Source organism: Tripterygium wilfordii, chromosome 14 (genome assembly GCF_013401445.1).
Source record: "Tripterygium wilfordii isolate XIE 37 chromosome 14, ASM1340144v1, whole genome shotgun sequence".
Classification (NCBI taxonomy): domain Eukaryota; kingdom Viridiplantae; phylum Streptophyta; class Magnoliopsida; order Celastrales; family Celastraceae; genus Tripterygium; species Tripterygium wilfordii.
This window is the reverse complement of record NC_052245.1, coordinates 3,981,275-3,995,287: the sequence shown is the minus strand read 5'-3', so window position 1 is coordinate 3,995,287 and position 14,013 is coordinate 3,981,275. Positions and strand designations below refer to the sequence as shown.

The window sequence follows — 14,013 nt, the reverse complement described above, 5'->3', positions numbered from 1 at the left end:
CGGGATTTGAATCCCCTCCCCGTTTCACCAAAAAAAAAAGGATTTAGAGTGTAAACTCATTTTACGTCATATTGAAATGTGTGGAAGTTTGTAGCTAGTTTGAGGTAACTGCTGAACAATAACGAATAAAAATAACAATGTGTATCTAATTATAAAGTTTTTTTTCTTAATTTTATCCCTAAACTATTTGAAAGCACCAATTTTTCACATAGATTTTGGGTTGAAAAAATTAGATGAGGCAAACTTTACAAAAATGAATGATATGTCCGTAGACTATACAAGTATGATATTATTTTGTCCCTCCTCAGCTATTCATAAAATGAGTTGTGTGTCTCTAAGTAAAGAACATTGGTTGTAGAAAGTGTGACTTTGCTTGTAGAAAGTGTTTCTACATCCACATTGGTTGGTCTTTCTACAACTGCAATATAGTTACATGGTGTTTTCTTTCGAAGAAAAACTAGATTGAATTAAAATTTTCAATTGTATAATTTTTTAATGGTGCCCTTATTCACACACTTTTATACATGTCTCCCATTTTATTTTGTTTCAGTTTTTTAGTGTGAAATTCCAGTGATTTGTTTTTCTTTAATTAAATAAAACTCGTATATAATTTTGGGTTTTCCATATTGTTTAAATTACATGAAAAGGATTCATTGTATACTACAATACTTCAAATGATGTAGGTTGTGGATGCAGAAATCGGATTTATGTAGGTTGTTAATGCAGATTTTGTTACCCTGACGTTTCAGTCCAGTTGAGATATCATACGCCCTAGACTCTTTGTAGCACGTCCAGTTTAGTTGGTAAGTTGAGTTCTATGGGAGAAGCGGGATTATTTTCTTGAAATAAATCCATGCGAAGAGGGTAGGACGCTTAGACGTACAAATCGAAAATTTCCGGCGAAGAGGTTCAAAACATGAACGCAATGAATAAATCCCAGCCCAACCAACATTACGCATACAAATTACAAACTTATATTCTTACTTACTGAGCTTGTAATTCTAATTTTGTTCCAAATCAAGAGGAGGATTGTGTCGATCAAATGGAAGCTTTATCTTCCCTAATGAACCCATCGGAACCAATTTAAGATTCTCGCAATTGCATATCTCGATCATGAACCCATCTGGGTCGTTGAAGAACAACTGATCGATTCTCACTCTGCCTTCATCGTCTACTGTTCTTTTCACGTACTTTATGCTCCGCTCCTTCAATTTCTCTTCTATGGCTTCCATGTCCGCACACTACACCGCTCATTAATTAATATATATACACAATCAGTTGATTATAAATCAAGTATTATATGTACCTGAAAGGAGATGTGATTGTCCATGGGATCCAAATGGTCTCGATCAGATGGTAGACGCTCTTCGTCCTTTGCCTGTACCAGGTGAATCCCAACACCGTAATTGAACAACCAAGCACCATCGAAGTCAAAAGCCTGTGGTCTCTCTATCAGCACGAACCCAAGAACTTTGGTGTAGAAATCCACCGACTGCTTCACATTTCTGCACAGCCTCGACACGTGATTCAAAGCCATTAGAGGAGGAGGACGTGGTTGCTTTCCTTCATCTCTACTTTCCTTATCATTCACATCGACTCTGTCATTTCCTTCTTCTTTGAAGTCCATTGTGAGCTCTAGTGATCTCTGTTGTTCGTGTGAGATGAGTAGATGACCGAATGCATGTTGGGTGTTTGATTAAATGCCCAAGTGACTAAGTGAGGGTAGAAGACGCGTGCGCTGCTGCCAATGGTGGCAAAACATTGGAGTTATAGAAAGTTGACACTTGCATAATGACTAGATAAGTCCCCCTCTCCTGCTTACTTGCATTTGTTCTTTAAATAATAAATAATAAATGAGAACAAAATCTTATGAAGTAAATTCTCTCTAAACTCCTCTCTGCCTTCCCTCTAAACACAATCCAAAAGCACCTTTCACCGTTTGTATATATCCCCTCTAATTTTGCTAATAATAAAATTAGAAATATTAATTTGACTAGAATTCCTATCCACAACTAAAAATAAAATTCTTAATAACATAATAATAAAAATTCCTAATAATTAGATGAAATATGTCCTACATCATGATGTTGACATCTAGAGGTTCCAATCCCCCCTCAATCCTCTTCCTCTAAAAATCCTTACCTACAGGCTACAAGAAGGAAAAAAAAAAACCCTAAAATAGTAAGCTTCAAATAATTAGGAGACGATTTAGTGTTTAGCAGATGAATAAACATGAAACCTGGTAAAAATAGCTATAACAGAGATTATAAATTCTATTTCCAAAAATAGGAAAATCCAAATTCAGAAGACATTGCACTCTTTAAGAATATTGAAGTTTTAGCCATTAATGCCAGCCTCCTATAGATAATTTTCTGTTTACATTAGCACACCTTACTATATATTTTTTTGGGGTTAAAAAAAGGGAAACCCATCTGATGTGGAGAACAATTGGCATTCTAATAGTGGCAAATTTGCAAGAACACCCAAGAAGAGTTAGAAATGGTTATTAATTGTCACAAATGGTTTTTCTCAATATTTTCACCTCCACAAAAAAGAGAGCCCAATGAGAAATCACCATAAAGATGCGCAACACATGGCCATTGAGCCACTGCATGTATCTATATCTGGCAATAGTTTTATAGGTGAGGATTGAGGAACAAACAACTTTTTTTAAAAAAAATTATATTTATATAATAAATGAAGAAATTTTGAATTGTTTTGTTTTATATGAAAAGTAAGCAACGTGGGTCCCAGAGGAGTGCCAGGTGGAGAACTGGGACCCAGAAAAGAGAGAGATGTACTAGAGGACAAAAGGTGGACTCTTCAGCTGCTCTAAAAGTGGCAAACAATCATGCAGCACACTCCAAATAGGAAACAGAAGCCATGCAAACTTGCCGTTTCAGGCCTGCCTCTCAATCGCCATTTGGGGAACCATAAAACGCTCTCTTTCACTTTCTCTCTCTATATCAAATTCAGAATCCCTTTTTATCTTCTCCACTATATTTAGCAAAACCCCAAATAAAGACCCTTCTCATTTTTTGCTCTTAACAGATGCGCAGGAGCAGAGAGAGGGCTCTCTGTTTTTAAACAGAGAGAAGGAAAAAAAAAAAGAAAAGGTTTTTATAAGATAGAAACTGATTTTGTTTGGTGGGTTTTTTCAATTTGGGTTTTTTGTTGTTGTTGTTGTTGTTGGGGTTTTTAGGAGGAGATGGGTAGAGGAAAGATTGAAATCAAACGGATCGAGAATGCAAATAGCAGGCAAGTTACCTTCTCAAAGAGACGTTCTGGGTTACTCAAAAAGGCTCAGGAACTCTCTATTCTTTGTGATGCTGAGGTTGCCGTTATCATCTTCTCCAACACTGGCAAGCTATTCGAGTTCTCCAGTGCTGGGTACCTTTTTTTCCCTGGTTATGTTTCTGGGTTTTTTTGGTGGCGTTTTATCTGTTTGCATGTATTATCTGATCATATATGAAGAAAGTTCACATCTTTTTTGTTTTTTGAAGGGTTTTAGTTTTTCTCCTCTAAAAATACTTTTCACTCGCACTTCTAATATATGCGAATTTCTGTTTTTTCCCTAATTTAAATGTGCTGAAAATTATGAGTATGCTTGGCAAGTAATAAAAATGTGGGATTTCTTTCTTCTCTCCCCCACCCTTTTTTTTTGTGCTTGGTTGCATTTTCTTGATTAGAAATCAGCATATGGGATTTTCTTGATTAGAAATCAGCATATGGGATTTGTTTTTCGTTGGTTGGCCTTTTTTATCATTTCTTTTCGCTCATGTATATCATATCGTTCTCTTGAACCATTTTTTTCCCCAAAAAGTTACTATTTTTTCCTAGTAATTTCTTTCTAATTTTGACGTGCTGAAAATTGTCTTATCAGAGTTTGACTAGAATCAATAATTTTTATTTTTGTTTTGCTGCATGTTGCTTTTTTTTCGATTGGAAATCTATCGTCTGGGAAGTTTTCATCTTTTATTGGTCTTTTCAGTCCTTTTTATGATTCTCACTTGAGACTTGTCTGACCTCATTTTTCGTCATTTATTTTGTTCTGCATGTTTTTCCAAATGCTTGTTGTGAATTTTTACTCACACATTGCGGTGGCTTGAAGTTTTGAAAGGTTTGAGTGGTATGATTGCAGAGGCTTGTGTTGGGATTATATATGTACATGTATTGTAATTTTCTTATGTTCCCCTGTAAATTCCAAACGAAGTCTGAGTTTGTTGCTTGCTAGCAATCGTATGCTGGGTATTCTATCTTATTGAATTTCAAATGAACTATCTTGGGATTCTTGTCTTTTCTTCTTTTACCTTTCTCTTAGCTTGTATAAAAAGGGATTTTCATACTCGAATCTCAATCAGCACTCTGAAAGGAATTTTACCAAAAAGATAATTCATATAATTCTCTCAAGCAGGTTTTTCTCCTCTCTTTTTTTAATCGGATATAGTTCAAAATTCTGTTCTCCTCAAATAAAATTGAGATTTAGCCACTGCAATAACATTTGCATTTGAACAGTTTTACTTTTTTAACTTGCAAGATAAAGGCTATGGATTTTATTCAATAAATTTTTCTACTCTTTATACACTGTGTGTCCTTTGCTGGTAAATTCTTGAGATGTAAAGGAGAAACCAGAAAACTCACTCAACTTTACCGGTAGTTTTTGATGTTGCTGGCTATTGATTGTCTTTGGAGTGTAGGCTTATTGTGGATAGTATTGGTTTCCTGCTCAGCATTGTTTTGGCCAGTGCTTGGCTTGATTTTTTTAATTGCAACTCCTTAAGCAAAGAATTCAAGAAATACATTTCATCAAAAGCATATTGTAATTTTCTAGCCCTTTGAGCACGGTGAGAATTTTCTTTGTGGAGAAGAGGTGATGATGACCTCCTTCTGTGTCAGAGTATAGTAAAGTGTAAATCCCATCTTTTTAAGCTTTTACGATGAATGGTGTCACAGTCAGCGAGACTTTGAGAGTAAGTCGCTCGTGGCAATATTCAAGGAGAGTATATACTGTATTTTGTGGTTTATAATATATGTATTTTGAGAAGACTCTCTAACCACTTTCTCTCAGGCTAAAATATGTAGGAGGACGAAAAATATGTCAATTCCAATTGTAATTTACTTAGATTTCTTTTATTTCTGATGGTTGCAGCATGAACAAAACACTTTCAAGATACAACAAGAACCTAGATGCTTCAGAGGCTGCTGTTGTAGAGTACAAGACAGAGGTATTATGTTTCTCTTGCTTATTTGTTGAATTCTTCCCTTTTCATTCTTTTCTACCACCTGGATTCCAGTGTGTGTTGTAGACAATTCAGATTGAAGAAGCCCATTTCTGTGTGTTTTAATCTATCTCCATGATGTAATTTTCTCCTCCTCCATATAACAACATGCCATATTTTCTTTTCCTTCAAAAACTCTTAGAATTAACTAGGCAGGTTTTGATAAATTGGTAAGAGATGTTTCCTACTTGGAACATGAAAATCATATGTTTAAGAGACAAGGCCTTTCTGCTGGCTCACTAGGATGTCTTATGAGATCATATGGAACCCTTTTTTGAGAAAGTACACTGGCATACATGTGAGTATGTAATAAGTGCAAAGGAACAGTTAGATCATCTTTGCCTATCAGACTATTTAATTGATGAAACAACTTCCTAGCTACCAAAAATCTATTTTGAATTACTTCCAGTGTCATGTCATTCTCTCACAGTATAACTATAAATGCCAATTTAGTATGCGTGCTGAACAAACATATTTTTTTTTTCTTGCGAATGTTTCCTCTGCAGAAGCAAGATCTAAAAGAGGTGGATGTTCTAAAGGACGAAATTGCAAGGCTACAAGTGAAACAATCGTATGTCTTCTCTGAATCACTTGCTTTTGGAGTAATGCAACATTATCTATGCGATTATCTTTATTACTCCGATTTTATAGAAGACTGGTGGGTAAAGACCTGACTGGCTTGAGCTTGAAGGAGTTGCAGCATCTAGAGCAGCAATTAACTGAAGGATTACTATCTGTAAAAGAGAAAAAGGTGATTTGTTATTTTTCAGATTCTGCATCACATTTATTTCAATAAACTAACCCCAGGTGCTGATGAAAATTCTACAATTTCAGGAGCAATTACTGATGGAGCAACTAGAGCAATCTCAAGTTCGGGTACACCGAAGCCTAAATCAAGTTTGATATTTGTACATTTGAAACTTGAATTCATCATATGTTAGCTTACCATTGCACTTTTCTAATTAATAAAATCATTTTGGGAGGAGAAATAAAACCAAACTCATGCTGTGCATCATAACAGAATGTGGTGTGAATTTTGAAAATGTGAGGTGCCATTTTGTCCAGTGTTCAAGACACAGAAGTTTTGGTTTGTAAATTACTGCCAAAGGAATGTTGTGAAAGGGATGCTGTAAATTTTGTTTTGACAGATATATAGCTATAGCATCCCATTAATCTGTTTTAGTGTGCTTTGCTTTTAGAGAACATTTTCCTTTGTTAATAATCACCTTTTGTAATACCTCACTATTTACAGGAACAGCGGGCTTTGCTGGAGAATGAGACTTTGCGCAGACAGGTAAACTATATATTTCTTGATGCACATATGGTTCTCTCGTGGTTTCCTAAAGAAACTGTCATATGTAACACAAACCTTTTTTGTTTTTTCTCTGCTACATATTCTAGGTTGAGGAACTTCAAGGTTTCTTCCCATCAACTAATGGCTCAGTTCCTACTTATCTCGAGTACTATCCAGCAAGGAATTCGTTATTGAACATTGATGTTACAACTCCGGATGGGGCCTGCAATCACACAATGGAAAGAGAGGATTCAGACACTACCTTGCAATTGGGGTACATGTCTTTATTCTCTTTAATGATTTTGTTTGCAAGGATTCCTCTAGATGATGCTGCCTTTATAAACTAACCCTTCATGAGCTTCTGCTTTATGAGCACTCACATATGTATTTGTAATCACCAGGCTACCAAATGAAGTTTATCGGAAAAGGAAGCAGCCAGAGACAGAAAGCCACTCCAATGATTCGGAGAGCCAAGTGGGCCTGCTGTGATCATTTTCCTTATGGTCTTCTCTTCTCCCTTTTGATAGAAATGGTAGAAGTTAGAACTGAAATGAGTATTCTACATCGTGTCTATTTTAGTGTTCTTGTATGATCAGTATAGCCTTCCTTTTTCGACGCTATTATCGTAAGTACTCTGTATATTCATTGCAACTTCATGTTCCGTAATGTGAAAGAGGAAAGATTTGGTTCAAACTTAATTTGAGTTTCAGATTTTCCTTTCACATGCTCCCATTTCGCTTAACGACTTCATGTTTTTCAAATATTCGTACTGAATCAAATGCTTCTGCTGAAAATGCTTGAATATCAAATGCATTTTTTGTCTTTTCATGTACTTTTTTTAAAAAAAAAACTAATTCTGCTGGTCAGAGACCAATTATTTGCATCAGATACAAATGTTCTATGAACAATGCCCAAGTTGAAAGAATAAGCATACACAGAAAATAAAGAAAGTTCTGCTGTTTTTTTTCCTACTGCTTCTGTTGCTGTCGAATTCCGTTGAGCATTTGATTCCTCCCAGCTAGTACTTCCTTGAAGAGGCAATCCACCTCCTTACCTAATACATCCAGCAGCTTTTCAAAGGCTTCCAGTCTTTTCTGCAATTCCTCGACTGCATTTCTGCTTTCGCCTTTTGTTGTAATGGCGGATACAAGGCAATCAGCTGCATCATTCAACTCTTTCACTTCCTTCACTAACCCACCTTTCTCCATAGCTTCACTTACACTTGCATCCATACGAATTAGCGTAGAGTTGGTGATCTTCCCTGCTTCTTTTCGTTTCAGGTATTGATCAGAATCTCCAGATAAACCAGCCAAGACAATCCCACAAACCCAATATCCAATACTTTCCATTTCCATGAGTCCTTGTTGAATAATCCCTTCCTTACTACTTGAACAACTTCCTTGTATACTTACCTTATTGTATTTCTCTTCAGAATCCTTGATTAAACGCTTGAGTCTAATCGCTTTGACATGCTCTAAGGCGGTGGAAGGCGATTTCTCGACAAGACTCAGGCCGTGAGAAAGCAAAAGCCGAGATTGCCTCAGATGAGATAGGCATGAAGAAATGTTATTCATAAAGTCCAGCAAGTTCAAGCTGTAGTTGAAATACTCTTCCATAGATTTCATCTCCCATTTGGTCACAGGGTAGTCTATTTCCACAAGAAGCTTTGCAAAGGCCTTGTTGATGCTATGTACTAGCTCCAAACATTGCTGAAACCATGCTAATGACAGGATTTCCAACCCGGGCTTCAGATTTAACGATAAACGTCCCAGAAAACTCGAAACATCCGATCGAAAACTCTCCAAGGAAGCATCATCTAATGCTTCCTGTTGATGGGGATGGTGATTCTCCAGTTTGAAATACAATTTGCCAGGCCTTTCTACCAAGAGAACCATATGACAGAACACAAAACAAGAATTAGAAGGAGATTAAGATTAAGATTTTTGATCAGTATTTGACCATTTGGTATTAGTCGATTCGTAGGTGCTTCGTTTTCTTTTTCTTGTATGTACAATACAAGTTTTGGCCTTTTTTAATTCAAGTATTGGCTAAAGAAAACTACCAGTCTCTCTCCATTCGATCTCTATTCATAAGTGGCTGGTCTTTTCGTATTCTGTCATCATCAGTAACATGATGAAACGCGCTTTGGGCAATTTTGGTCCACTCCGGAGGGCTTGTTTTGGAAGCAAAGTTTGGGCCCCCGGTTTATGAACAAGAAACTTGCTTTCTGGGCATCCTAGGCACTAAACATTCAAGGGATTTTGACAAGTTGGGGGTTAGTATCCACAGATTTGAACAAAATTGCTTAGTGAAAAATTCAGAGCGTAATTACAAGAATATTTCTCCTAATGATAATTGAACTCAAGAATTTCCGAATTCATACGGTTTTGCCCTAGGAGATTCACCACTAAACTATCAAGACATGATAAGTTAGGTCAAAAGTCTAGCGTGTGATCACAATAATATTGTTCCTACTTCCTATTGATAATTGAATTCAAAATCTTCTAAATCCATACGGTTTAACCCAAAAATATTTACCACTAAAATAATATCGTCCAAGTGGTATATATGAAATAGTCATGATAGAAACCCATCATGTATGTGATACAGGAAGAGAGGCAGATTCAAGTATATTTCACAATATGTCCTACACAAAAATTACATCTCTATGTCATGGATTGAATTTCATTTAAACAAGATTCAAAAAACATATATATATAAATGTATGTAAAGAAGTAGAAAGTAATGATTATATTACCAGAACAGATACCAATCGTTGAGACTTGACACTTACTGTCTTCGAGGGCTGATAGAGCTTATTATTTGATACTATATTTATAGTATGAATTGTCCACCTAGTTATTATTTATAATTCATTGAATATTTTGATAATCAATTGCCATGCCTACAATAATGGTCATTTAAAGAAAAATATTCTAAGAAATTAATAAAATGCATGCCTGTTCTTTTCTTAAGTATGATAAAAAAAGGTTTATAAATGAATAATTTTATGATCGTATGTTTGTGAACTCAACCTGTACAGTGTATCAGCGGCAATCAATCACAAATATTAATGTGGGTCACATGCATGTGATGTATGTATATACGTATGTACATGCACTTCTACAAGTTATATCAGAAATAATGTTGGAATTTCAAGCATGTGAAAGGTTATGGAAAGTCAAACACGTGTGCTACATTTGAAAAAGAAGCCATGCTACTGTCCATGTACAATTTGTGTGTGTGTATATATATATATATAATATTTTTGTATAATGTATTACACTTGTCGGTTTTAGCCCAACTTACCAAGTCAAAGACTTGACGAATTTCAGGAGTCCCAAGTCTTGCAATATTCACCAAAAAAATTTATTCCCTTAAACGTAAAACTTCATATTAACGCAATCTCCTTTTAAGTTTTGTGTTTTTGGACTGCTCAAATATTCTTGTTTTGTGGTTTTAACTTTCAATTTTGAAGGTTTTTTTTTTTTATCTTGTTTGATTGTTAAGAAAGTGTGAGAAAAATGAAGTAAAATAAGATGAGGAGAATTAGGGGAAGACGAGAAACAAATGAAAGTGTGTAAGATAGGAGAATTGAGGGAAAAGGGGAGAGAAACATATGAAAGTGTACGTAGATCGTTGGATCGATTTTTTTAAATTCAACGATTCACAATTTGTACGGGAGAATAGTCCAGTACTGTTGTACATTGTGTATCGGACGTCCTCCAGATCTGTGTTTTGTTATGGTTTCTTCGAAAATGTTGGCCCAATTTGTGAGATGATACCATATTATAGTATTTGATTCCAAACAATGTTAGATACACGACAATACATCATAGGTTTAGTATTATGTAATCATATTCCAAATTAGCACAGAGACATTATTACTTCTGACCAAATAATATTATTAGAAAAAAAAACAATAACGTTTTTGATGGGTAGGTAAAGATGATCTTTCACACAAGTCATTTTCGTTTCTATTTATGGAATTAATTACGTTTTCAATATATATATATATATATATTTTATAGTTGTATTATTGAAGCAAACCAGTGATGCCATGGATTTGGAGACATATACGTAATTAGTATTGATTACCACTGTTCTCTGATTAATTGTGGTTTCTACTTTCTATCCTGGCTAGCTAACTAGTGAACTGTATGTATATATGTATATATAAGCAAGAATTCTCCTATGAGACCCTAGAATGAGGTTCTAATTTTTAGAATTTACATTTGGAGTTCAAAATGATTTTTTAAAATTTGGAGAAAATATATTTATATTTTGATCGGTTTTATATATGAAGAATACTCCTATAAGAAATTCTGTTTACATCTATGGCAAATTCCGGGTATATGAGTCCACATGTCTCAGTGTAAATTGATGTGGCTTGTGTTCTATTTCAAAGTAATGATTTTCCTCTAATAACCTATAATTAATATATGAAATTAGGATTTACCCTTTTTGGCTGATAATTTATTATTTTAAGACCGAACCATTTGGGATGTAAGTAGCCTTAATCAATTCATTACCAAATTGAGTTGATAATTTTTATAATTTTTTTTGTTCCAATTATCCCAAAGCTAAGAAGAACACACATGAGGATTGATTGGCGGATAATGATAGGCGGCAAGTGGTAGTTGGGGATTGATTGGCGGATAATGGTAGGTGAAAAGTATAGTGTAGCCATGTGAATATTGTGAGAAATGGTATGTGAAAAGTGTAGTCATGTGGATTCTATGGGGGTTGGTAGGTGTGGGAAGTATTAGCTGGTTGTATTTATACCTTGCCTGTATTTTGCTTCAAGTACAATGAAAAAAATTTCGTCCAAGAATATTTAATTTGCAATCCGGTAAGTTTTTGTAAATTTTGGTTTGTGGCTAGTGGGTGTGTGGAGTAGGTTTCTGTACTTGCTTAGGCTGTATTATATCCTTGTATTTCATTTGCTTCATGAATCATGTTTTTCATTTTGGTATTCCAACTTGGTGTGGTGTGATTAAGTGATACTGTCCATCAATTGCATTGGTGATGTCTGATGCTTTGTGTGAATGACATGAACTTGATAAAATGAGTTTCTTTGGCTAGGTTTGTTTGTGTTAATGCCATCATAGATGCGTTACTTGCCCTGGATTATGAGCATTGTTCAACTTTTGGTACTAGAGGATTATATTTTTTTTTGGATACATGGTTGATAATAGAGGACTTGACATAGAATGAAGTTTTGTTGAATGTTATTAAGTTTCTGAAATAGTTTAAACATTTTCTCTATGGCACAAAATCAAGTAATTTGATTGATAGGGATGGAAGATGTCTCTCAAATATGGAAGAAGTACGCGGCTGATATTTCCTCCATACGAGAAGCACAAGAACGCATTAAACCTTTCATACTCAAAACTCCGATCCTCTCTTCAGAAACTCTGAATTCTATTTCCGGAACTAGGTTATATTTTAAGTGTGAATGTTTTCAGAAGGGGTGAGTACTTGGTAATTAATTATTTACGAATGATCTTATCATATTTTTCACGCTATATGACCTTTAACATCTAAAACCTTCTCCCCTTTTGTATCACCCATAAAAGTGGAGCATTTAAATTCAGAGGCGCCTGCAACGCCATAATTTCCCTTGCCGATGACCAAGCTGCTAAAGGAGTTGTAACACACAGCAGGTTTGCTCTATAATGTGTGAAGTTTATAGTTTTGATTTGTTTGTCTGTCTCCTGATCATATTCTCCAAATTAGTGGTAACCATGCTGCAGCATTGTCTTTGGCTGCGAAATTACGGGGCATTCCAGCTTACATAGTTATTCCAAGAACTGCTCCAAAATGCAAAGTTGAGAATGTATTGCGTTATGGCGGTCAAGTTATTTGGAGTGAACCAACAATGCAGTCAAGGGAGAGTACTGCAAGCAAGATTTTACAAGAAACCGGCGGAATTCTAGTACCTTCATCTAACGATGAGCGCATTATAAGGTACATAGTTGTTTCTATTTATTGCATCATTTTCTCACGAAACGTTCTACGGAACCAAAACTAGCTTAGAGTGTTAGACATCTTACTCTCTCCATAGACAAACTTGTTACTTTTTGTCTAATTTTGAACAAAATTTGCTCTTTCGGCATCATTTTGACACTAAATTTTGGACAACGTTGTTAAGATGCACAATGCTTCTTTTCTAATGAAGATTCATGGCCTATTCTGTTAAACATTTCTGCTCCTTTTATATTGTGTGAAGCCATGGAAAAATAAAGCATAAAACTTTTTTCCAAAAACTACTGAAATTATGGTTTATTGTAATTTTGATTATTGCATACTTGTATTCCATTCTCCTTGTCTGAAACTCCTAAAAATTTGGTTTATGACCATGAAAATTAATGTAACTTGTGCCAATAATGTGATTATAATTTGGTTTTTGATTGTTCATGAAGTGGGCAGGGTACCATATCACTGGAGCTTCTGGAGCAAGTCCCACATTTAGACACCATTATAGTCCCTATAAGTGGTATATACATGCATGCTGAACTCATCATAGTGTTTCTTTATTGTTATTTTTCCATATTCTTTTTATTTTCTGCTTTGATTTTCTTGATCAAGACTGATATATATATATATATATATATATATATATATATTGCAGGTGGTGGTTTAATCTCAGGGGTGGCATTGGCTGCCAAATCCATCAACCCTGCTATTCGTATTTTCGCTGCTGAACCTCAGGGAGCTAATCTCAGGGGTAACATTGCCTGAGACCAATACAATTGCTGATGGGCTCCGAGCATTTCTTGGAGATCTTACCTGGTAGGGTAGTCAGTCTCATGCATGCATGCATGCTTCCTTTTTGCTTTCATTTTTACGTATGGATCGGTACCCAGTGAACCTGACTAACATCTTCCAGGCCTGTAGTGAGAGATCTGGTTGATGACGTGATAACCGTTGAAGATACGGAGATAATACAAGCCATGAAGCTCTGTTATGAGATTCTAAAGGTGGCAGTTGAACCTAGCGGAGCAATAGGGTTAGCAGCTGTCTTATCTGATAATTTCAAGAAAAACCCTATTTGGAATGATTGCAAACACATAGGAATCATACTTTCAGGAGGCAATGTTGATCTTGGTGTGCTTTGGGATTCCTACAGAAAATGATGTGATCAAATTTGTCTTGCTCTTTTATAATTAAATTAACGTATAATAAGCTCCACCAAATGGAACCGAAATATTAATTAATAGTGCTCCTTTATAAACATCTTTTCCTTGGCAATGAACTTCTGCCCTCTTTGATTTCAATATAAATGGTTGCAGCTATTTATTCTATTATTTTACGTGCAATGGTTAGTTCTGTTTTTGTACAAGAGAATAATTTATTAGTTGAAATTATCTTAGATAAATTAAAGTCAATTATAATAGTATAAGAGGAATTGTACTTATAAAAGGAATTAGTTGGACG

General features: G+C 35.2%; 3 protein-coding genes and 1 pseudogene across 5 annotated transcripts; 2 read left to right on the top strand and 2 right to left on the bottom strand.

Moving 5' to 3' along the window:
• Positions 1-865: 865 nt before the first annotated feature.
• Positions 866-1,771, bottom strand: LOC120015416 (lactoylglutathione lyase). The gene is made up of 2 exons (XM_038867842.1): positions 1,307-1,771; positions 866-1,241 (listed from the first exon to the last, which is right to left on the bottom strand). Exons 1-2 carry the CDS (start codon positions 1,625-1,627, stop codon positions 1,002-1,004), a joined length of 561 nt encoding a protein of 186 aa, XP_038723770.1. The 5' UTR covers positions 1,628-1,771; the 3' UTR covers positions 866-1,001.
• Positions 1,772-2,232: 461 nt separating this feature from the next.
• Positions 2,233-7,228, top strand: LOC120015415 (agamous-like MADS-box protein AGL15). Of its 3 annotated transcripts, none has more exons than XM_038867840.1 (8): positions 2,233-3,390; positions 5,150-5,225; positions 5,786-5,850; positions 5,934-6,030; positions 6,114-6,155; positions 6,532-6,573; positions 6,681-6,847; positions 6,975-7,228. In XM_038867840.1, the coding sequence occupies exons 1-8, from the start codon at positions 3,209-3,211 to the stop codon at positions 7,060-7,062; spliced, it is 759 nt and encodes a 252-aa protein (XP_038723768.1). In that variant the 5' UTR covers positions 2,233-3,208; the 3' UTR covers positions 7,063-7,228. The 3 variants fall into 3 exon arrangements, with proteins under 3 accessions (XP_038723768.1, XP_038723769.1, XP_038723767.1); XM_038867841.1 differs by having other exon boundaries at positions 5,931-6,030; positions 6,538-6,573; XM_038867839.1 differs by having other exon boundaries at positions 5,931-6,030.
• Positions 7,229-7,541: 313 nt separating this feature from the next.
• LOC120014117 (protein BPS1, chloroplastic-like) lies at positions 7,542-8,468 on the bottom strand. Its single transcript, XM_038866037.1, has one exon. The coding sequence runs from the start codon at positions 8,466-8,468 to the stop codon at positions 7,542-7,544; it is 927 nt and encodes a 308-aa protein (XP_038721965.1).
• Positions 8,469-11,435: 2,967 nt separating this feature from the next.
• LOC120015690 lies at positions 11,436-13,789 on the top strand (annotated as a pseudogene).
• Positions 13,790-14,013: the final 224 nt, after the last annotated feature.

Coding starts and splice junctions, on each gene's coding strand:
- LOC120015415 (XM_038867839.1), top strand. CDS start 3,209: ATGGGTAGAGGAAAGATTGAAATCAAACGGATCGAGAATGCAAATAGC. Junction 6,156..6,531: donor TAGAGCAATCTCAAGTTCGG/GTACACCGAAGC, acceptor CACTATTTACAG/GAACAGCGGGCTTTGCTGGA. Junction 6,848..6,974: donor GACACTACCTTGCAATTGGG/GTACATGTCTTT, acceptor TGTAATCACCAG/GCTACCAAATGAAGTTTATC.
- LOC120014117 (XM_038866037.1), bottom strand. CDS start 8,468: ATGGTTCTCTTGGTAGAAAGGCCTGGCAAATTGTATTTCAAACTGGAG.
- LOC120015416 (XM_038867842.1), bottom strand. CDS start 1,627: ATGGACTTCAAAGAAGAAGGAAATGACAGAGTCGATGTGAATGATAAG. Junction 1,242..1,306: donor ACAATCACATCTCCTTTCAG/GTACATATAATA, acceptor TGAGCGGTGTAG/TGTGCGGACATGGAAGCCAT.